Source organism: Macrotis lagotis, chromosome X (assembly GCF_037893015.1).
Source record: "Macrotis lagotis isolate mMagLag1 chromosome X, bilby.v1.9.chrom.fasta, whole genome shotgun sequence".
Lineage (NCBI taxonomy): Eukaryota > Metazoa > Chordata > Mammalia > Peramelemorphia > Peramelidae > Macrotis > Macrotis lagotis.
In genome coordinates this window covers 204,948,200-204,973,957 of record NC_133666.1, presented here as the reverse complement: position 1 = coordinate 204,973,957, position 25,758 = coordinate 204,948,200, and the positions used below count along the sequence as shown (strand labels likewise).

The following is a 25,758-nucleotide window of genomic DNA, read 5'->3' as shown; positions in this document are numbered from 1 at the left end:
AGAAAGAAACAATTTAAATATCAAGGAGCCATAGTAAGGATCACACAGGACCTGGTTGCATGAACATTAAGGGATCGAAGGGCCTGGAATGAGATTTTTCAAAGAACAAGGGAGCATGGAATGCAGCCAAGAATCTACTATCCCACCAAGCTGAGCCTTCTCTTCCAGGGAAAAAAGATGGAAATTTAATGAAATGGAAGATTTCCAAAAATTCCTGATGAAAAGACCAGAGATAAATAGAATATTTGGACATCAAACAGCAGGTTCAAGAGACACATGAAAAGTCAAAAAAAAGGGGGGTGGTAAAAGGAAAAAAAACTGCTGTCTGAGCATGGGGAAAAAGATTCTCATAAATCTTGAGAATTGTAACTCTAACAGAGAGAATATACCTAGCCAGAAATGATGGACATCCATGATCTATCGATGAGACTGCTATCTAAAGAGATGTAACTGGCTTTAACACCATTTGGGACAAAGACTCTAATAACTCTCAAAAATTTTAACTCTATTAGAATATACTGAACTAGAAGTGACAGATACTTGGAATTTTCTATGACTCAGATAGAATGATCTAAAAAAACACACTACCTCCTTAAAAAGGGGACAGGAAAGAGACAGGAGGAGGGAGGGGATTGAATGTGGTAAATCTCATTACACTAAGAGGTACAGAATAACTATGTTAATAGAGGGGAAGAAGGGAGCAGATGAGAAACACCTGAATCTTCTTCTCATCAGACTTGGCTTAAAGTCAACCTACACATACTCAGTTAACTTATAAAACATCTAACCTTTCAAGTATTAAAAGGGGGAAAGGGGAGGGGGGAAGGAGAAAGGGAAGGGGAGAAGGGAAAGGGAACCAACAAAAGGAAGTGAAGGGAAAAGGGAAAAAGGGAAAGGGGAATGAAAGGGGAGGGGGCAATATAGGAGGACAAACACACTGAAAGGGGTGGTATTCAGAAACAAAATACTGGGGAATATGAATAAAGAAGGGGGAAATGGGGGAAAATACAAACAAAGGGAAGATTTCATGGAGGGCAATACAGAATAAATAATCCTAACTTTGAATGTGAATGGGATCAACTCTCCCATAAAATGTAAGCAAATAGCAGAGTGGATTAAAAAACCAGAATCCTACAATATGCTGCTTACAAGAAACTCATTTGAAGCAGAGAGGTATATATAGAGTAAAGGTAAAAGGTTGGAGCAAAATATGTTTTGCTTCAGCTGAAGTAAAAAAAGCAGGGGCAGCAATCCTTATTTCAGACAAAGCAGCTGCAAAAATAGATAGCATTAAACGAGATAAGGAAGGAAACTTTATCCACCTAAAAGGTGCCATAGATGATAAAGTTATTTCAACACTGAATATATATATATATATATATATATATATATATATATATATATATGCACCCAGTGGGATATCATCCAAATTCTTAGAGGAGATGCTGAAAGAACTGCAGGAAGACATAGACAGCAAAGCTCTACTAGTGGGAGACCTCAAACTCCCTCTCTCAGATCTAGATAAATCTAATCATAAAATAAACAAGAAAGAAGTTAAGGAGGTAAATAGATTATTAAAAAAATTAGATATGGTAGACTTATAGAGGAAACTGAATGGGTATAGAAAGGAATATACATTTTTCTCTCCAGTACATGGAACTTATACAAAAATTGACCATGTACTATAACATAAAAACCTAATGATCAACTGCAGAAAGGCAGAAATAGTGAATACATCTTTCTCAGATCACAAAGAAGTAAAAGTCATATGCAATATTGGGCCAAGGAGATATAGACCCAGGACAAATTGGAAAATGAATAATCTCATTTTAAAAAATGAGTGAATCAAAAAACAAATTATAGAATTAACCATTTTATCCTAGATAATGATAACAATGAAACAACATACCAACACCTATGGGATTCATTCAAAGCTACTCTCAGGCTAGCTTTAAATGCTTACATGAATAAATTGTACAAAGAGGAAATCAATGAATTAAACATGCAACTAAAACAATTAGAGAAAGAGCAAATAAAAAATCCCCAATTTAAATACAAAATTAGAAATTCTAAAAATTAATAATTAATTAATTAATAAAATCAAAAGTAAAAAACTATAGAATCAATAAATAAAACCAAAAGTTGGTATTATGAAAAAACCAATAAAATTGATAAACCTCTGGTCAATTTGATTAAAAAAACAAAGAAGAAAACCAATTGCTAGTATCATAAATGAAAAAGGTGAACTCACCACCAATGAGAAGGAAATTAAAGTAATAATTTGAAATTATTTTGTCCAACTCTGTGCCAATAAAGTATAAAATCTAAGTGAAATGGATGAATATTTACAAAAATGTAAGTTTCCTGGTTTATATGAAGAGGAAATTAACTATCTAAACAACCCTATTTCAGGAAAAGAAATTCAACAAGCCATCACTGAACTCCCTAAGAAAAAAATCTCCAGGGCCTGATGCATTCACAAACGAATTCTACAAAACCTTTAAGAACAATTGGTTCCAATTCTATATAAAATCTTTAGAAAAATAAGGAAAGATGGAACTCTGCGTAATTCTTTCTATGAAACCAATATGGTGCTGTTACCTAAACAAGGAAGAGTTAAAACAGAGAAAGAAAATTATAGACCTATCTCCCTGATGAATAAAGATGCAAAAATCTTAAATAAAAATTTAGCAAATCCATTACAACAAGTCATCACTAGGATAATACATTATGATCAAGTAGGATTTATCCCAGCAATGCAGGGTTGGTTCAATATTAGGAAAATGCTGTTAGTATACTCAATTACATCAAAACAAACCTATAAAAAATCATATGATCATATCAATTGATGCTGGAAAAGCTTTTGACAAAATACAGCATCCATTCCTACTAAAAACACTAGAGAGTGTAGGCATAAATGGACTGCTCCTTAAAATAATTAGCAGTATCTATCTAAAAACAATCAAGAAGCATTGTATTCAATGCGGAGAGGCTAGAGGCATTCCCAATAAGATCAGGGGTGAAAGAAGGGTGGCCATTATCACCACTACTATTCAATATTGTATTAGAAATGATAGCATAAGCAATTAGAGAAAAAGAAATTGAAGGAATTAGAATTGGGAAGGAAGAGACAAAACTGTTAACTCTTTGCAGATGACATGATGATCTACCTAGAGAATCCCAAGAAATCATCCAAAAAACTACTGGAAGCAATTAGCAATTTTAGCAAGTTGCAGGTTATAAAATAAACCCTCATAAATCCTCAACTTTTCTATATATGTCTAGCAAGATACAGTAGGAAGAGCTAGAAAGAGAAATCCCATTCAAAGTAACCTCAGAGAATATAAAATACCTGGGAGTATATTTACCAAGACAGACTCAGAATGTTTTTGAAATCAGTTATAAAACACTTCTCACACAAATTAAATCATATTTAAATAACTGGGCAAATATCAACTGCTCATGGATAGGTAGAGCTAATATCATAAAAATGACAATTCTACAAAAACTAAACTATTTAGTACCCTACCAATCAAAATTCCAAAAAATTAGTTTAGTGAGTTAGAAAAAATTGATAATAATGATGATAATAATAATCTGCAGTTTGATAAACCCAAAGAGTCCAGCCATTGGGATAAAAACTCCCTCTTTGATAAAAACTGCTGGAATAATTGGAAGTTTGTATGGAAGAAACTTAGATTAGACCAACACCTAAAACACTTTATCAAGATAAGATCCAAATGGTTACAGGACTTAGAAAAAAAATACTATAAGCAAATTAGGAGACCAAGGACTAGTTTACCTGTCAGATCTATGGAAAGAGGAGCAGTTTATGACTAAGAAAGAGGTGGAGAACATCACCAAAAACCAATTAGATGATTTTGATTACATTAAATTAAAAAGCTTTTGCACAAATAAAACCACTGTAAACAAGATCAAAAGAAATGTAGCAAATTGGGAAACAATCTTTACAACTAATGATTCTGACAAAGGAAACATTTCTATAATACACAGAGAACTGAGTCATATTTTTAAACAAAAAGTCATTCCCCAATTGACAAATGGTCAAAGGATATGCAAAGGCAATTTACAGATGAGGAGATCAAAGCAATCCATAGCCATATGTAAAAATGCTTTAAATAATTATTTATTAGAGAAATGCAAATTAAAGATTCTCTGAGGTACCACCTCACACCTCTCAGATTGGCCAATATGACCAGAAAGGATAATGATCATTGTTGGAAGGGTTTTGGGAAATCTTTGACACTATTACACTGTTGGTGGAGCTGTGAACTCATCCAACCCTTCTGGAGAACTATTTCGAACTATGCCCAAAGAGCAACAAAATTGTGCATACCCTTTGACCCAGCAATACCACTACTTGGTCTATATCTTGAAGAGATGATGAAAAAGGGTAAAAACATCACTTGTACAAAAATATTTATAGCAGCCCCGTTTGTGGTGGCAAAGAATTGGAAATCAAGTAAATGTCCTTCAATTGGGGAATGGCTTAGCAAACTGTGGTATATGTATGTCAGGGAACACTATGGTTCTATTAGAATCCATGAGGGACGGGATTTCTGGGAAGCCTGGAGGGATTTGCATGAACTGATGCTGAGTGAGATGAGTAGAACCAGAAAAACACTGTATACCCTAACAGCAACATGGGAGTGATTATCATACTTGAAAGACTCGTTCATTCCATCAGTGCAACAATTTGGAACAATTTTGAGCTGTCTGCAAAGGAGAGTGCCATCTGTATCCAGATAAGGAGATGTGGAGTTTGAACAAAGTACAAGGCCTATTCCCTTTATTTTAGGGAAAAAAAAACAGATCTTATTTTCTGATCTTGTTATCTCTTAGACTTCTTGACTCTTCTTTAAGGATATGATTTCTCTCTCATCACACCCAATTTGGATCAAGGTACAACATGGACACAAAGTAAAGACTGACAGATTGCTTTTCATGGGGGGAGGGAATTAAGATTAGGGGGAAAATTGTAAAACTCAGATAACATGTTTAATAAAAAGAAAGTTAAAAAGAAATGCATCAATATATGTATATTATATGATATTTTTAAACATGCAATATGTTCAGTACCAGTATCCTTAAATTCATTTTATTTTAAACATTTTTAGGTTTGTGTTTTAAATTTATTTTTCATGCATTTTTTTTATTTTGACCTACACATAGGCTATGATCAAATACTTAACTCAAATATTACAATAAGGTACTATAAACACTGTATAAAAGAAAAGAAATCAAACTTCTCTGGTGTGAAGGAGGATCAAAAAATTTACATGCATTTTCCATGTCATGGGGTCTCTGTGAATTTTTTGTGGAAGGAATAACTGTATGTAATCTGTTTAAGTATAATTAAAATACAAATGGAGAAAATCTGTTTGAAGATTCTGGTCACATTTTAGGTAAATAGAAGTTGCTTATTATAAAAAAAACTTATCTAACAGATCTAATTGTTCTTTTACTTGCAGAATAATTTGTTAGTAATTAATTTACTTAGCTTGAATTTATAGCATCTTTTTGCAAAAAATAAAAGAATTTATTGAAATGTTAATTTTGCTTTGAATATATGAAATATGTAAAGTCTTACTTGTCATAAATTGTATGCAGATTCATACCTCTTCCATCTGTCACATAGCTTGGACTATGAGGATAAATCTTTGTGTACTGTGTAGTTACAGGAAGTGGATAAAGTTCACATTGGTTACCCCAGCCCCATCCATGACAGCACCATTCTGACTTTGGAACAAGATTTTGGCAGAATCCTTTTCTGCTGTCTACATGAATAAAGTGGAGGAAAAATGCTATCACCATAAAGGTCTATGATTTGTATTTGTTATCAATGTTTATAAAGAAATCTATGTATCTGTCATTAATTGTCAAAATGATTTGTAGTGAGTACTTTTGCTATAATTATTCTTTTCTTCCAAAAGTTTACCAAGGACAATCCCTATATATTGCAAAAGCACTATTTAATATATTATAGAAATTTTCTCTTAGATTATTTATAATCTTTCTTTCAGTCTTTTGATAGTGTTGCCATGGACACTTAGTATGGGAAGTTTACATGTATGTTTAAGCACAAGGATTAAAGCAAAAACAAAAATCTTTTTTAAATAAAAAGTTTACTAGATTTGAATAAATTTGATAAGATAGATTTATCTAAATCTGAGAGTGGGAGGTTGAGGTCTTCCACTAGTAGAGTTTTGCTGTCTATATCTTCCTGTAATTCCTTCAACCTCTCCTCTAATTATTTGAGTGCTATACCATTGGGTGCATACATATATAGTATTGAAATTATTTTCTATGGTACCTTTTAGGAGGATATGGTTTCTTTCCTTATCTCTCTTATTCACACTATCTATTTTGCAGCTGCTTTTTATTTTTTCTGAGATAAGAATTGCTACCCCTGCTTTTTTTTCACTTCAGTTGAAGCAAAATATATTTTGCTCCAACCTTTAACCTTTATTTGTATCTCTCTGCATCAGATGAGTTTCTTATAAGCAGCATATTATAGGATTCTGGTTTTTAACAAATTCTGCTATTCGCTTATGTTTTAAGGGAGAGTTCATCCCATTCACATTCAAAGTTATAATCACTAACTCTTTATTGCTTTCCATGTTATCTTCCCTCTTTTTGTATCCCCCCCTTTTCCCCTTTATCCATATTCCCCAGTGTTTTATTTCTGAATACCACCACCTTCAGAAGAGCTGCTTCAGTGACAACAGGAATTTCCTTTCAGTCCTCATTACTGACTCTGGTAATTCCTACTCTTTCTCTTCCACCTAAATGAGTTGTTGCCTATTATATTTTCCTGACACCACAGTCATAGCCTTGGTCCAAGTTTTGTCAGAGATGGAGTCTAAGTTTACTGGTCTCTTGCTACCTTCCATAGTCTCAGTTTCTCAACGCCCATCTTTGTTCTCTCTTTCCAGAGATCCCTTCCTTCTCCCTCTCACTTCATTCTCTCAGTCTCTATCCTGCTGGTGTTCAATTAGTTACTGGCATGGAAGAGAGTTCTTACTTTCATTATTTTGCAGGAACAACCTCCATCCCTCATCCAAAATGAAGCCTGCTGGAATATTCAATTGATTTTTGATACTCTGACTAAAGAGAGCTTATGTTTTTAAAGAGGCAAGTCTGAAGGAAAGGAGAAGAAAGCTGTGTCTGTGGGATAGGGATCTTCTGTGAAATAATGTTGAGAGACCTTGTAGACCATGAAGGTAGGCAGAGCTGGGAATAGAGGCCACAAAGATGCTGCCTTCGCCTTCTCCACCTGGAAAATAGCCGGAAACTAAAAGATGAGTTGTCTGGGAAAATGGGTTGTTGTTTACCTTCCCATTTAGAATAATTAAGCTAATTTTTGCCTCCTTCCTCCTTGTTTCCTGATCAGGAGAGTAAGAATTACCAAGGTCATTAATGAGGACTAAAAGGAAGTTCCTATGGTCACTGAGGTAACTCTTTTGAAGTTGATAGCATTTTTTAATAGAAAATGCATTCTTAGTCACAAATAACCTAGTTATATATGATTTGTTTTTCCAAAAAAAAGATCCTATTCTTAAATTGTATTTAAGCATTATTTAGAAGCCCAATATTTCCAGTATTCTTCAATTGATAGTAATTGTATCATAGCTTATTAAAAGTCTTTTATAAAAGAAAGGACTGTTATCTACTAGACACAAGTCCTTGAATTCAAGAGGCTTGCAAAGAAATAAGGAGGCTATGACATGTACATAAATTTTATGCTAAAGAGTGGCATGTGATAAGGATTAAGGAGGGATACAAAGTGTTCATGAAAAGAATGATTATTGAACTATTTCACTTAATGAAATTTAAAAAATAGATGTCATATCTTGATACTTTAATTCAATTGAGATGTACTTTGACCTAATAAATCAATCAGAGGTATGACATATATGAACAAGACATCTCCACTGAATAACATTTGAGCAGCAAATCTGTTTGAATTGACTGAGGAAACTTGGTCTATCACTGTGGATTTTGTATAAAATGATCAAATTAGTTACATAAAGTATTTGAATTGTTTAGTGTTTTATCAATATACACCTTCAGTCAAACCACTGAGAAGAAATCATTTGAGGAATAACAAGGAGAGTATTTCCCTCCCACATACTTTGAAGGAGAAAATATTACAAACTGTGGAAGGCCAGACATGTTATCTCCACAATTCAAGTAATTCCTGGGACTGTATTACTGTGGTTGTTTTGTTTTGTTTTGTTTTTTCCGAAAAATTTAGCACAGTGCTTGGCCTACAATAAATGCTTTAATAAATGCTTTTTGAAAAGCTATAGAAAAATAAAAGATCACAAGGAGTCACTTTACTTTCATCAAGAACAGGTCATGTCAGATTGACCCTTTATATTTTAGGCTGGAAGATCAACAGAATGTTGTGTGTGTGTGTGTGTGTGTGTGTGTGTGTGTGGTGATAGTTGTATTACAGTATAAATGGATGGATTTGGAACTGTTTTAATGACTGGATCCAAAGAATATTTACTACAGGTTTGATGTAAGCTTTGAAGTATCAATAGTTCTCTGTTTTGTTCTGTGCTTGTCAATAACTTTTTCATTTTTTTCAATGACTTTGAAAATAGCATAGAGGGCATGGTTATGTACTTTTCATATAAGATAAAACTAGGAGAGATAACATTTTAGAAGGGTGTCAGAATTCAAAATTGCAAATGTTTAATCTAATAAGTTTAATATGAAAATGTAATACTTGGGGTCAAAAATTAATTTCACAGATGTTAAGACATGGGGTAAGTAGCTAGCAAGTTGTTGTTCTAAATAAGAAACATTTGGAAAGGCTACAAAGTCAGTGTTAGGCAATGGAAGCCAACAATGTTTATATTAGCCTGGATTCATTAAGAAAAAATATAGTAACTACTAGGTCTGTCATCCCAAAGAGATCATAAAAAGGGGGGAAAACTCACATGTACAGTTCTTTTTGTGTTGGCAAGGAACTGGAAATTGAAAGGATGTCCATCAATTGGGGAAAGGTTAAAACAAGGTGTGGTATATAATATGAAAAATTGCATAACAAGAAATATGAGTAGGCAAATTTCAGAAAAACCTGGAAAATCTTAGATGAACTGATGTGAACTGAGTAGAGCCAGGAGAACATTGTTCACAGTATCAGAACATTGTGTGATGATAACTTTGAGAAACTTAGCTGTTCTTAGCAATACAGTAATCAAAGATTAATTATAAAAGAAACCATCCACATCTAGAGAAAGATAACTACATTTGGAATCTGAATGCAGATCAAAGCATACTATTGTCATTGTTTTCTTTATCATTTCATTATTTTATTCAGAATTTTTCTTTTTTTCTTGATTCTTCTATCACAGCATTACATATATAGAAATATGTACAACTTGACTGTGCATGAATAACCTATATAAGATTACTTGCTATCCTAGGAAGGGGAGGGGGAAAAGGAGAGGTGGAAAATATTACAACAATAAATGTTAAAAACTATCTTTATATGTAATTGAAAAAACAAAATTTTAAAAAGCATCATGTGCAGGACTTTATTAGGCAAGTCTTATTGTGCTCAGAACTGATCAAACTATATCTTGTGAACAGTATTTCCACATAATAATAATTGTCCTTTGAATTTGAAGAGGATCACACTAAGTAAGGTAATGGTGGCAAGACTTGAAAATTATGTTTATTATAAGTGAGGGGAATATTGTACAAAGATATACTTTTCACTTGCCTTTTTCAGAACCATTTCACTCCATGGCCTGATTTGATAGAAAATAGGACTTCTGGATGCTGCGCAAGTCTCTTGGCATTTGAAGGGCTGGATATAGAAAAGCTAGAGAATTTCAAAGGAACACAACTAGACTAGTAAAGAAATTATAGTATGTTCCATATATTGTCAGGTTGAAGAAATGGTGGAGATGTTTAGGCTAGAGAAGAGAATACTTAGGGGGGCATGTGATAGATATCTATTTTAACTTATCTATCCTAATTGAATTGAATAATGAATTCAAAGGAGTGGTCACATGTATTCAAATCTGTACTGCTAGAATTTATAAATATATAAACTATGAGCATTGCTTTCAGTGCAATAGATACATATAGAACAAATTAGAATAACATAACTTCAAGAGATTCATTATTTACATTAACTAGAAAATAGTTATAATCTTATTCTGTTTGACTCCAGAGAACAGAATTAGGAGCAATGTTGTAGAAACAGAGTAAAATCTTAACTGCTAGACCTAGTTCAAAGTGAAATGAGCTATGGATTACTATTTGGTTATTTTGTAGAGGAGATTCTTATTCACATTTGACTTGAAATAGGAGTCTTACCTAATTTTGAGATTCTATATTTCTGATTGGGCAAATAGGAATATTTTATCAATAACCATGGGAACAATTTTAGAACAGTGGTAAGATTTGAAGTCAGAATGCAAGTAACTCAGGAGTGCATAATAAATTGGAGACAGTGAATATAGACTACCATTTCTAAAGGAGAAAAAATATAGAATGATAATTTGAGAGGTTGGATTCAGCCAAGAAATTAATATATTTGTATTCAAGACAGAAAGAAATTAGAGAGAGAGAGAGAGAGAGAGAGAGAGAGAGAGAGAGAGAGAAGAGAAATAAGAGAAATCACAAATGAATGAGTTTAACTGGCAAAAATTTTTTTTTAAATCAGAGGAAAAAATAATTTGGATGATAATCATAGTTAAGCGGGAAAGGACCCCATAGGAAATTTAATCCAACTCTCTAATTTTACAAATGAGTAAACGTAGGCCCAGGGAAGTTAAATAAATAAATAAAATTTTGATTTTCAGGTGATTGTCAGAGACAGGTTCTCAGAATTCCTTTAGTTTTAACTTTTGTTGGGAAAAGAATCTTCTCTAAATTGTCCTTGACAAATGACCCTACTAGAAAACCACTAATATGTCTAATATATACTAATATAAAGTATTCAACTATTATTTTGCTTTAAATTCTCTAAGTACAGTCTATATGATTGAACAAATATTTAAGAGGAAAGTTCTGTTTTAACATGCTTGTTGATTTTATCTAACAATACAGTACTGACTTTCTGACATATTCCACATACTTTAATCTGATGTTTAGTTTTCATCAACTCTGTGGAGCAGACTGGTTATATTGCTATACTTGCTTTTATATTTTCCTCTGTGACTCATTTCTCTTAAATGGTATACTAGTAGAATATTGTTATCTACAACTAAGACTTAATTTTCCCAAAAAGAGTAGCATGCAAAACACCAGCAGATGGTCCTCTCCATCAATCAGGAAGAAATAAGAGTATATTTTTATATTTCTATTAATTAGTTCCTAGTTTATAATCTGTGATTCTACATTATTCTGTCTCTTACATAAGGCAAACAACCAATATGTGATTCAGGTTAAGAAGTCAGTTGTAAATGACCAAATCTGGACTATAAACATCTGGTACTTATTGTTTTTCACTCCAAATTACGTGAAAGAAAAAAATGCAACTCCTATAGATGACAAGTAATTAAATCTGCTATCAATGGTTATAGTTCCTGCAATATCATTGTGGAAGTCAGTATTGGGGTAATCAGAAAATTCATGGCAGATGGCTTTAATCTTTTAAATAAAGTAGGAAGTAAAGTAATTTGCTGACAAATCAGATAGTGAGAGTCGTCAGCAAATTGAGAAGAGAGAATTTGAGACTGTCAATGTGTTGTATATGATATATAATCAATTAGATGATTAAAACCAGGTGTATTCAACCCATGGCTCCACAGACAGCATGAAACCCTTGGTGCATTCATGTGACATTCTTACATTTTATGATAATACTCATTGGCTACACTGCAATAATAAATCAATGTTAAATTTTATATGTGGCCCTTGACAAGATTTTGTTGGTGATATGGCCAAGAAGAGCTAAAAGCTTGAACACCCATGATTAGTAGAATTTCTATGCAGTAATGAGAGCCTAGCTGAGATCAGAAAATTCCATCTTTAGTGGATACAGTCAATATATTTAACAATCATGTACATATTTTCCATTAATTCTATATATTTATTTGGTATATACAGATATAGATAAGTATACACACTTTGTTGTATAATCTCTCTATATCTTAAACATAAATGATCTTCTCTGAAAATAGGAACTGTTTCATTTCCTGGGTTTGTATTTCTAGTATTATAATGCATGGCAGCAGGAACTTAAGACTGATTTCTTGATTGATTTCTTCCTCCTTCAATGTTCAGATTTTTGATTAAAAGGAAAAGTGAAGTGCAACCCTGATTTGAAAAAAGTAGAAGAAAGGGATATGTTGAAAGGGAAAAAAAAGAAGAGCAAGAGATTTAAATAAGGGCAGTGCTTTAATGGATAATGTACTAGGAGGCCAAGGTGATGATGATGATGATGATATTTGTCCTTCATTCTCAAAGAAGACCACATCATCAGAGAGGTGATGCCATGACAAGCACATGAATTGGATTAGAGTGAGGGGATGCTATGCTAAAGTTACCATCCTTACTTTCTCCTCCAAAATCATCTGGGTCCAGTAGCCTGATATGAATCGGGATGATTAGAGATGGCCTAGGATGAAAGGCAACTAGTGTTAAGTGTCTTGCCCAAGGTCACACAGCTAGTAAGTGTAAAGTGTCTGAGATTGGATTCAAAATCCCATCCTCCTGACACCAATGTCAGAGTTATATCTACTGCTCCAGCTAGCTGCCCTGGAGACTAAGGTATGATTAAGGAACCAGGGATCCTGAACTGGATAGAGAGAATATTGAGGAGGGTTAAAGCAGGAGACTGTAAATTCAGGATCTCAAGTAGAATACTTTTTTTTGCAAGGCAATGTTTTAAGTGACTTGTCCAAGATCAGATAGCATCACCTAGTTGCCCCAGAACTTCTTTGCTATTTAATGAGAACTAAGATATAACTCCCTTGGGGTGGCTGAGGAGCATAGTAGGATAAAGATCTCTGGCTCTAGAGTTAGAACTCTGCAACCTTGGAGAAGTATCCCCTGCACCTTGTTTTCTTATCTAACAAAGGAAAAAGTAAGACTAGATAGTCTCTGAAGTCCCTTCTATATATATGATTTTATTCTCAAGTCCCAAAACATGTCACAACTTGCAATCTTTTCTTTGTACTTGAAATGGGACAACTATGGAAAATGAATCTGGAAGAAATTTACTCTAAATTTGGTAGCATAGGGTAACATAGCACAATGGAGAGAGAACTAGCCCCAGTGTCAGAAAGATTTAGAGTCAAAGTCCCACCTCTGGGCTGTTTGTTCCTGTGCAAGTTATTTAGCTTTTTAGTAAGCCAGAAAATTTTCCTTTGAGAGAGAAAGTTATTTTGCATAAGTTTTCCTATATAATAAAATCATAGGGGACTGTTAGGGATCTGTTTAACTTGTTTAAAGCATCACAGATTGTTCATGCAACAAAAAATGGGTTTTGAGAAAAGCGAATTTAAGGAAATATGAGATGAGTAATTTTGGGACTTTTATACTTGACAAGTTAAGCTTCTTAATACCTTGGTTTCTCATCTGTAAGCATGGATTTCATCCAGCTAGGTGGTGCAATGGAGAGAGCACTGGACCTGGAATCAGGCGGGCCTGAGTTCAAATCTAGTCTTAGACACCTAATACTTACTAAGCTGTGTGATCTTCCACAAGTCATATAACTCCATTGTTTTGCAAACTCCCCAAAAAAGGATTAGTCTAGCTACTTAATTTTGCAGATGTCTCTAAATCCTATTCATTTCTTTATGTAAGGGCAATGTTACACAACATTCATTGGTAGTGCTTGTTCAAAATGATATAACTTCACAAGAAAGCACGATACATGAACAATCATGATTGTACTAGGTGCATTAACATGTGATAGTTTTGGTTGCAGTTCCTGTCTGTTGGAACAGTTATTCTTTTTCCCAAACTGGAGAGTGGGTCAATATTACAAATTTGAAAAGAGATAGCTCATTTATGTTAATGATAAAAAAAACAACAGAGCAATATACAATTTTAAACTAATTTCAGTGACTAATATATGTGTATACAGTTTAGAATTTGAATAGTGGGCAGATAATTGCATTTTAGCATCATTCTAAGGGTTGAACAATAAATAATTGTTTTGTGCAAGATGATTTTAATTAATTTTAAAACTCAATTCCCATTTTCTTAAAAATCTACACACTATATTTGCTTCCTGGTGAAATATTTTGCCACAATGTATATTTTCTAGCTCTGACTAATAACATTAAATCTCCAAAATTTAAATTGTATGTCATAAGCATCATAAAATTAATCTGGTTCAGAAGTATCACGTGTATTTTTCATTAATATTAGCATATATGACATTATACACAAATAATTTATTGCTCCACTGTAATTTTTCCATGAATTCCATCTAATTGTAAGAAATATTCAGGATCAATATTTCTATTATGAGAATATATTTACACACATAATTATATTTTCTCCACATATATGCACATACATATGTGTATTCATATATCAACCTACCAAGGCAATCAATCCCAGATGAACTTGACTGGAATCCTTCTTTACTTTCACATTTATAGCTCCCAACAACGTTATGATGACCATCTTCACAGAATCCTGACTTTGTCCAGCATTCATTTTCACCTTTAGAAAAATATCATGCAAACAATAAAATAGAGGGAAAATAGCTGATAAGGAAAAAGTTTTGGCAAATCCCAAAGAGCAACTTATCTGTTAGTAACTTTTAAACCAGCAATAAAACCACTAGGTCAGTATTCCAAAGATGACCAAAAAAAGATACTAATATTTATAGCAGCCCATTTATAGTGACAAAATATTGAAAATAGAGAGTTGCCCATCAATTGGGGCATTGGCTAAAAAAGCTGTGGTATATGAATATAATGGGATACTATTGTACAATAAGAAATAATAAAAAACCGGAAAAGACTTGTACCAACTGATGCAAAGTGAAATGAGTAGAAACAGAAAAAATGATGTGCACAGTACCAGCAACATCTACATCTACCATCAACTACAATGACTCAGTTCTTCTCAGCAATATAATGAACCCAGAATAATGTAAAGGAATCACGAAAGAAAATCCTATGCATATCCAAAGAGCTAATAATGATGGATTATCAATGCATATCGAAGCCTATTTTTTCCAGTATTTTCTTCTTTCTTATGACTTTTTCTTTTTGATCTGTTTCTTCTTCCATAACTGATAGGTATGATGTGGTACATCAGAGTTATTTTAATTTGCATTTCTCTATGGATAGCTCTGATGTCTTCTGGAAACTGCCTGTTGATATCCTTTTTTCAAATCTATATTTTATCAAAGAAACTAGCCTTAATTTTTTGATTTATTTCATTGCCTATAATAACATTTAGCAATATGTAGCTTCCCTGATTGTCATTATTTCTGCCTTTGCTTTGCCTGAGATCATGATTGTTATCCCTGTTATTTTTTAGTTTCTCTGACACATATGAGATTTTGTTTCAGACTTTTATTTTAACTGTCTGTGCGTCTTTCTTTCTCAAGAGTGTCTTTTGTTGAAAAAAAATTAGATCTTGGTTTCTATCCATTCATTATTTAATGGGCAAGTTCATTCCATTAGCACTCATAGTTATGATTATTAATTTTGTATCTCTCTGTCACATTTTCTTTCTTCTGTTTTTATTGTTTCTCCTCAAAAGCCTAGTTTGCTTCTAATCATTGCCTTCCTTAATCTGCCCTCCCTTTTATCACCCTCTTCCTCATTTTATTATATTACTTTCTATTATTACCTTGTATTATCATAATATATTGCATTACATTACATTGCATCCTTTGTATTTCCCTCGTGGGTAAGTCAAATTTCTCTACACAACTTGTCTACATACAAATATACATATATAGTTTTCTTTCCTTTTTGCATCAATTCCAATGTGATATTTAAGCATTGCCTGCCTCCCATACTTTTCCATTCATTGTCAAAGTACTTTGTACCTCCTTTATATGAGAAAACTTTTCCCATTAAACCTCTTCATTTTTTTGAGGAGGGGAATTTTTTCAATATAATCAAATCATATCTATGTCTTCTATGTAAACTCCTTTTAACTGCCATAATAAGGATAATGGTCTTAGGAATTACATACTCTTCTTCCTGAATAGAAATGTAAACATTTCTAAAATCCATTATGAGTTTATATATCAAGAATCCTATGATTTCTCTCTCATTGTGTACCTTGTAATGCTTCTTTTGAGCCTTGTTTTGAATGTAATTTTTATTTTTTTTAATTATTTAAGTCAATGGGGTTAAGTGACTTGCCCAAGGTCACACAGCTAGGCAATTAGTAAGCATCCAAGGCTGAATTTGAACTCAGTTCCTCCTGACTCCAAGTCTAGTGCTCTATCCCCTGCCATCACCTAGCTGCCCCATTGAATGTCATTTTTAAAAAATTCATTGCTGGTCACTCAACTTTTCATCAGGATACTTGAAAATTCTCTATTTCATTAAATATACATTTTCTCCCATGAAGGAGTAAACTCAGTGTTGCTAGTTTTGTGTTTCTTGTTTAAATAATCTTAGTTCCTTTGCCTTCCAGAATGTCATATTCCAAGTCATATTCATATTCTTTTTCATATGTAAAAATAGATCTTTTATGCATTATCAATACAGCCAATCTTTCTTAATAGCACTATTCCGTGACCCCAATAGATATTATTAATAGATACTGCTAAATTTTGTGTGATCCTGACTGTGGCTTCACAATATTTGAATTATTTCTTTCTGGTTTCTTCATTTTTCACTATTACTGGGAGCACTGTAATTTGGCTATATTATTTCTGGGAGTTTTCATTTTGGGATCTTTTACAGGAAATGATTTTTAGATTGATATCTATTTCATATTTTTCCTTTATATTTTGTAAAAGATGAAATCTAGGCTATTTCAGTTACCATTTCTTGCTCTCTCTTCAGTCTTTTATCTGTGAAGGTAGTAAAATGTTTCATGGAGCATTAGCTTCCATTTCTCTAATCTTTAAGCATTTTTTTCCTTCAGTGAACTTTTGTACTGTTTTCTATTTGTCCTATTCTGCTTTTAAAAGAAGCTTTTTTTCCAGTCAATTTTTGAGCCAATTCAGGCCAATTTTGCTTAAGGTGCTTTATTTTAGGTTTGTTTGTTTTTTCAAGGCAAACAGGGTTAAGTGGCTTGCCCAAGGCCACACAGCTAAGTAATTTTTAAGTGTCTGAGACCGGATTTGAACCCAGGTACTCCTGACTCCAAGGCCAGTACTTTATCCACTATGCCACCTAGCTGCCCCCCGCAAGGTGCTTTTTACCAGGATTTTTTTTTCTTTTTCCCAAGCTGTTACTTTTCATTTTATACATTCTTACATCAACATATTTTCCTCTACCATGCTTATCATTCTTCAATTCTTTCAGGAATTCTTGATTGACTTGGGTCCAATTAGCATTTTTCTTGGTTTTTGTATTTTTTTGTATATTTTTTTTTGTTTGTATCTTGTCTTCTAAATTTTTTATGTTAGTCTTCTCTACCCCATAGAAGAATTTTATGGTCAAGTTATCTTTTTTGTTCTTTGCTCAAATTTTCATTCCATTTCTTGATGGAAATTTATGCTAAATTTATTACCTAAGAATGGGAAGACATTGTCCCAAGCTTAAGGTTTTTTTGTGGTACTGCTGTTTTCGGAGTTAGTTTTCTGTATCTGCAAGTTTTGGGTGCTCCAAGGTGGTGTGATATTGAGAGAGTTATGGTCTTAATTCTGGTCTTCAACTGGAAAGGGTCCCAATTCCACATGTAGCCACAAACAGAATTTTTTTTTTCCTTAGAACTGAGACCACGGACTCTGCTCCTTTGGAAACAGACCCTCAGTGTTCCTATCAGAACTATGAATAGGCAATAAAATTGTTAAATAATGCCAGTTGTACCCAATGTTAGCAAAGGGTCCCTTATAATCTCTTTCTGACCACTGTCGGAGTCCCTTACCATCTTTGGTCAAAAAGCTCTTGAAGCTGCATCTGGAGCTTTCACCTCTGATACTGTACTTTTGTGTACTCCTTCCTTCTGGTGGACTTTTTTTAAGACTGGAAAAATGCTTCAACTCTGACTTTTTATGGGCTCTACTCCAAGATTTGAGGTGTCATTTTAAAGTAGTTAGGAGGGGAATGTTGAAAGAGTTCTACCTCTAATCTACCATCCTGTCTCCACCATAAGTAATTTCTTACTGAGACTATGCCAGAATATACTATTATTCACACAGAAAATCCCAAAATAGCAATCTGGTATGTTTTTTAACTAAACATCAAAATATTTTTTGTCCCCAGGGATAGTTTATTGGAAATGATTTTCAGTTAAAACTTGGGAAGATTTTTAAGAAAAATGAAATATACTAAGATATTAAATACCAATTTGTTAGCAAATTTATCTAAGGGGAATAGAAACTTCAGAAGGGATATATATCTTTGAAACACTTGGCATCATTTAAGTTAAAGATGAAATAATTAGCCAAAGATACAGCAACCAACATTTGGTTCTGTTTACTAAGAATGGCTATGGAGTAAGAAGAGAAAAAAGTTGGAAGCTATAATTTTGCAGATTTAACAAACTATTTAATGAAAAAAGATAGAATTGTTTTGTGGGCTCATGTTTATTGACTAATGTCTATGGTGGGAGTATGTTTTGTTGAACTAAACTACTCAATTTGATCTTAGCTTTTTTGTTTTTGATTTTAAAAATGAATATCACTATCTTTTTTCCAAACATTACCTATGTAACCTTTCCCATCAGGCTTTTGGGTCATTCCAGGGGGGCAGATACACATAAAAGTACCAATCATATTCTTACACATCATGCCTCTGGATTCATAGTTGCATAAACCTTCAACATAATCATCTGAGTCTGTAAGAAACAAAAAACTTTATAGCTAACAAAAGGAACCTTGGGAATAGGTTCAGGTTCAAAGCGCAAGAAGATGCATTTTAAAATAACTCTTTTGCTCTATAAACCAAAATTTTATTTTTCTTTTTTAGACTGAATCTCCTTTGTCTAAAGAAAAAAAACTCTCCCCTTTCCATCAACCCCTTAGGATGCCTAAAGCAATTTTGTCAGACTTCTAAAAAAATAATCATAATGACATGAAGCTAAGAAGAGTATATAGATAGAGATAGAGATAGAGATATAGAGATTAAATAGAGATAGAGATAAAGATAGAGATAGAGATATATAAATGGATAGATGTAGATGTAGATGGATAGATGGATAGATAGATAATCTTTTACAAGATTAAGTATATAAATAGGTTTTACTTATTATATATTATTACCTTTGTACAACTTTTGATCTTCCCTAAGGATATAGCCTGCAGGACAAGCACTTTCATAGTAACCAAAGGTATTTATACAGCAAAAAAGCACATAACAATGGATTCTGGGTATATTCATTGATATCTGAACAGTAATAAAAACAAACACATTTATACATGTTCATTGTGATGGTCTAATGAAATGATGGATGATCATTAGGCTCTGTCTCTTACTCAAGTAATGTTCATTTTTTTTACCCCTTAGATTTCACACAATGCTGTTTGCACATATCCATTTGCTATCACATATTTTTGCATTATAATCACCTCTATATGTGCCCTTACCTTCTATTTAGACTGTAAGATCCAGGAATTGTGCCTTATATGTTTTATTTCTCAGTGACTAACCTTATTTAATACATTTCACATTAAATTTGCCTAAGCCTAGCTGAGGCCCAAACACATTCAGTTGAGTGAATGTGTTTGCCTTTGAACTTGGTAATCAAAGGATGGAAAAAGGAACATTGAAGAAGATGCAGACAATATGATATAATTATAAACAGAGTGAATATAAAGTAGAAAAATGACCAATTTATCTCATTGTGATATATGAAAGAGATGAGATAAAAAATAAGTAGATTTAAAAATGTGATGGTGGTGACAGCTGCAAAGCAACCCTTCTTGAGGTTATGGGTTAACCACATATCTAAAAAACACTTATTCATCTGGTGTAGTGGAAAGAATACTGAATGAGAAGTCAGAATACCTTTCTTCAAGTTCATGGTTTCATGATTCATTGAACATGATGTGATCTTCAACATATCATTTAACATCTTTAAACCTGCACTATGGTGATAATATCTATTGTGGTCATGGAATAGTGATATTAAGAGGAATAGCTGTATTGATAATATACAAGAGATCTATTTTGATAGTTGGTATTTTTATATATGAAGGATATAATTAATTAAAGAAAATTTGAGAGGCAGCATGCTGTTTCATACAGGCACTTCTTGTAGGCAGGAAGAATTAGGTTCATGTCTTGTTTCTACCTCTGTGTCTGTAGGCAAGTCTCAGTTTATTTTGCACAAAAAATTTTCATCTGCATCAATGGAAGGGAATTCCTTTTATAGAGAATTAACCATACTGATGAAATCATAGACCTTCCCCTACCTCAAAACAAACAAGCAAAGAACTTCTGAATAACAAGGAAGGTGGGGATCAAGGCACAGGAAAATATAGGCTTACCTTCAGTATTCATCATGGAACTTGGCTCAAATCTATCACTGCACTTGCATTCAAAACTCTCAAATACATTAATATACGTTCCATTTCCATATGGAGTCCCAGTTGAACAGTCATTTGTATCTGGAAGGAAAGAAAATCTGGAATAATTATTTTAAGACATATGCATATTCACACTCAGGTCTCTGAGAAAGATAGTAGATTACAGTAGAGTAGATTCATGAAAATCAATATAACTGGGCAGAACAGAGGAAGAATGGGAAAAAGACTTTCATATGTGTTCTTCTTCCAACTTTGTAGACTTTGTGTGTTTTTCTGTCTGAGCCATTTCTTATATGTAACCTCCATAACATCTCTTACACACTTCTCTTTTTGCTCATCTTCTACAGGTCCTCAGCATTTCACTTCAATTATAGCAATAGTCTTCTTGTGTCTAGCCTGATAGATTCCTGGCTTTTCCTTCTTATTTTTGATATAGATGCTTTAATGATCTTTCTAATAGACAAATATGATCATATCAACACACTGCACAATAATCTTCAATGTCACTCTTTTGCCACTAGGATAAAATATAAACTACTAAAACTCGAAAGCCTCTCATAAGCTAAATCCAGCTAGATTTATATAGTCTGCTTTATAGACTTTATGTTCTAGTGAAAGTTGTCAATTTATTTCATGAATTATCCATTCCTTCTCTAGCCTTTACTTTCTGGAAGGCACCCTTCTTTTTAATCTCCATTTAATAGAAGCTTGATTTGAGATTGAAAGAGATATTTAAATGCTTTTACATTTATTTATTTACATATTGTATCTACTTGTTTCTTGTATCTCTGTAAGTAACTTGAGAGTAGAACTTTTTGTTTCTGTCTTTGTAATTCATATATATATATATATGTACATATACATATATACATATATATATATATATATGAGTGAACAATTAAATTGGATCATATAGTTGGTATTTTTGTTTGAGGACAGAATTCAGGCAATTATCTGGTCCATAGGATAGTGTTGGAGTACAGAATAAAAGAAAGAAGCAGAAAATATTCTACATTGGTTACCTGACAGACCTCTTCCTGGACTTAAATAAGTGGATTTTAAGTATGTACATTATAGAAAGATGAAGTGAAAATATAAGATATACTTGGAAATGAAGTTCAGTTTCCAGCTCAGGAATTTACTAGTCATTTGAAGTCAATTCACCTTTTGATGCACCCATTTTTTAATCTGTAATATAAAGGGCTGAACTGAATGCTATAAAAATTAGAGATATGCAAAGTAGATAAGGAGAGGTAGTATAACCTACTTTTTTTCTTTGGGGCATTTTTTCAGTACTAACTTGCACAGAACAGATACTTAATAAATATAATTGATTTACTATAGGGTTCTTTATCAGAAACTACTAGATTAATATAGGGAAAAATTCTAGGATTTACTGTATGATTCCCTTTTATCACAAATGTTTAAGTAACAGATTGCTGCTAGTTCAGGATATTGCAGTGAGAACCGTGGATTAAAGAAGAGGTATCTTATATGTCTGAGATTCTGTAATATATTTTCCAATCTAATATTATGAGTTTTGGGGACTTACCCACACAGTGGACTGCAAAATAATCTAGGTTGTAAACCATGGGGCATTCATAGTCAAATGATTCATCTATGTTGATATGCTGACCATTTAAACAAATGCATGGGTTTTCAAAACATTCAATGACATCTGAAAAACAAAATTCCCAGTCTTCTATATATTTTTTCATTTGACAAACTGGATGGGCTCAAGAAAATTTTCAGATATTAAAAGACATGTAAGTGTACTGGCATCACAATTTTCTAAGTAGATGGATGTATTTTGCAGAGTAACAGGAATAGTCATGTGTTAAATGAAAATTTGTGAATTTCCTCTGAAGACTAGGGACAATTCCATGGCCATATGGGCATAAATCCTGGAAAGTAACTGCAGAGAAATATTGCAAAAGAATTCCCAGTTATCCTGATTAATGAATACTTATTTTCCATTAAAAAATAAACTCTGTGTTTTGCTTCTATTTACAATTTCAAAAGCAAAGCCTAACATATTTGAGGGAGGGACCAGTATTAAAAAAAGTACTTCCCCAGAATATATCAATTCAACTTTGCTTTTTTCCCCCATCTGAAGAAATAGGTCTAATGACCTTGAATTTGATACAAAATAACCTATAACTTACTTCCTATTCTCCAAAATGAAAGTAGATCTATGATATTGTTTCTATCTTCCTGAAAAATTCCCATACTAATTCAGGTTTACAATATATAATTTCTCAATTTATGAGCTATTTTGTGATGCAATACCAAATGAAAACTTTAATGAAATTTGTAACATTAATTTCTCTACCCCAGTCTTCTACCTCCTAAATTCTTCCTTTGAAGACAGATAATTCTAAGTTTTATTAAGTGATCATGAATTGTATATTACTCATATAGTTGGACAAATTGTTAATTTAAGAAGCTTGTCTATATCATTATTCAATGAAATATACCTACTACCTAAATAAAAATTTCATTTTAACAGTTACATTGGTTTTTTCCCATTCAAAAATCAGCAGTACTTTAAAATTCATACCTTCATCATCTTTGGGACACAGTTCATAAAGGTTACTCCAGTCCTCTCCTGGCATTTTGTTATAACAATATTTTGCCTTTGTGGTATTGAAGGCTTTTGCTACTGTGCAAATTCCATTCTCAAAATTTTTGAAGCAGAAGCTCCGGTGGGTATCTAAGCAGTGTTTTTTTTTTTTTTTAAAAAAATGTAAATTATTTAAGAAGATAGTATGAAATTGGTTTAATTCAAAGTTGTTAGTTGCATACAGTTTAGCAGTTTAAGCACCTTATTTTGGACCAAACCACTTATTTTTATTACTCTTAATACTCTATAGAAAAATGGCAATATCTGCTTGTCTTGTGAAATTTTACAAAGAAATTAAGACTCATGTAAATAAAACTAAACAATATCTATTCAAGTTCTATTCAAGTTCTTTTTATTAGGTTTTTTTTAGTTTTTGCAAGGCAAATGGGGTTAAGTGGCTCGCCCAAGGCCACACAGCTAGGTAATTATTAAGTGTCTGAGGCCAGATTTGAACTCCAGGGCTGGTGCTCTATCCACTGCACCACCCAGCTTCCCCTTACCTATTCAAGTTCTATTGGTTTCTTGAAGGCTAATTTATTAGGTTGTATGTCTTAGCAGTTCCTATCCAGCTAGATATGCTCGAAGATGGACTTAATTTTGTCATCTCAGGTATAAACTTCAGTGAGATTCAGCATCATGTTGATTACAGTGGCTTACAGTGATGCATTCCTCAATGATAACATGTCATAAATAATCTGCAGTCTGTCTCTTGTGTACCCTTTTTCTATCATTGTCATGTTGTAGCCTAACAAAAAAATACATTTTTTCTCTCAATATCATATAAATCCAGAAAGTAGGATACAACATTCAGTGAAGTAAATCATACAGAATGCTAATCCTTACCACAAACATATGTGAAATACAGCATAAAACACCAGTAACAAAGTTCTAGAAGTGAACCAAGAGGGTAATTTTCAGTATAGTATCAGTGATGAACATAGTATTTATCATTGTTATACTATTCTTTATTTCACAACATTTTTTAAGAAAATTGAGTTCCAAATACTCTTTTCCTTCCAAGGCAAGGAATGTGATATTCATTATACATATGAAATCATGCAAAATGTATTTCCATGTTAGCCATGTTGAAAAAAAAGAAGTCAAGAAAAATTTTGAAGTAGTAGTTTAAAGGATGTGTGATCTTGTTGATAAGGATACTTTTTGAAACAGTGAAGACTATTTTTTCTTTACTTTCTCAATGTATCACATAAAAGTTCTGTTATCTGCCCCTTATCCTAGAGACCTTTCTCTAGGACTTTTAGCATTCTTTGTGTACTAGGATAGCATTTGGGTTATGTCATCCTTTTTTAAAAAAAAATAATTCATGAGGGGACATAGTAAATAGAACATCAGTCCTGGAGTTAGTAGGACCTGAGTTCAAATCCGGCCTCAGACACATTACTTAGCTGTGTGACTCTAGGCAAGTCACTTAGCAGGACTGCCATGCAAACAGCACCCCCCCCCCAAATTCATGAGAATAAAAATATTATTCCTCACCAAGAGTCCCCTGCAATGATAAAATTGGGGTCCCAGTAAATATTATAATAAAATGCATTTTAGTGATGCCCTTTGTTTTGATATAACAATCACTTTCAGAAAAAAAAACAAAACAGAACACTTCCAACTCTTCCAGATTGAACCCTTCCTTTGGAACAAAAAGAAAAAAAAATCTGTGATGACAACTTACACTGAATGTAATAATCCTGTTCATCTGCTGTAACGAAAGCATGCTTCAAAATCTAACAATATTTAATTTTTTTTTTATTTATTCAAGAGTTTTATTACTTTCTAGTCATCTATTTATTTACATTGTTATAGACATTATGTATATATTTTTTGCTGTGCTTAGTTTACTCTGGATCAATTTCTACAAATATTCTTATAATTTCCTAATTCAATATATTAGAAATTACTCAATAATATTTGAATGAATTAATGTAATTAATGTTTTTGCTTATTCTCCAAATGATAAACTTACATTTGTTTCCAGTTTCTTTCTTATCACACAGGGTCCTGCTATAAATATTTTGTAAGATTCAGCGAAGATAATGGAGAGAAATAAGACATTTCCCAGTTTTCTTTACAAACAACATTAAATCAAGCCTCTAAATGCATTCTAGAGTGACAGAACCCACAAAAAGACAAAGTAGATCAATTTTCCAATTAAGATAATTTTGGAAGGACTTCACAAAGGTCTGTCTCATTCAGGTGAAGGGGAGCATGGCCCAATAACTATGGGTTCAAGGGAAGCTAGAGGGAGGCTCTAAGCCTCAGCAAAGATCAATAGCCAGGACCAAGGGGGTCCTGGCTCAACAGACTAGCTGTGAAGTCTCTAGCCTCAGCACTGAAGGCAAATTGCAAACCAGAGAACCCACAACTAGTGTGACCAGGCAAAGCAACTGTAATGCACTGGCCAAGCCACTACTTCCTAAGGTCCCAGTGCTGAAAATTAGTGAGCAGACTTCTGGAACCCAGCACAAAAAGCTTGGGACAATGCCCTCTGTAACTCAAGAAA

At 33.0% G+C, this 25,758-nt stretch overlaps 1 protein-coding gene across 10 annotated transcripts in view; it reads right to left on the bottom strand.

Annotated features, from left to right (window-relative positions):
- Positions 1 to 25,758, bottom strand: part of LOC141499840 (fibrillin-2-like) — a 151,071-nt gene that overhangs the window by 33,928 nt on the left and 91,385 nt on the right. For 8 of the 10 annotated variants that reach the window (XM_074202606.1, XM_074202609.1, XM_074202612.1 and 5 more), the window contains 5 exons: positions 23,181 to 23,333; positions 22,173 to 22,298; positions 20,582 to 20,701; positions 14,548 to 14,670; positions 5,640 to 5,798 (listed from right to left, as the gene is read on the bottom strand). In XM_074202606.1, the coding sequence (XP_074058707.1) occupies positions 5,640 to 5,798; positions 14,548 to 14,670; positions 20,582 to 20,701; positions 22,173 to 22,298; positions 23,181 to 23,333 (681 nt within the window). The remainder of the gene's footprint in view (positions 1 to 5,639; positions 5,799 to 14,547; positions 14,671 to 20,581; positions 20,702 to 22,172; positions 22,299 to 23,180; positions 23,334 to 25,758) is intronic. The other 2 variants (XM_074202610.1, XM_074202614.1) reach the window with 2 other exon arrangements.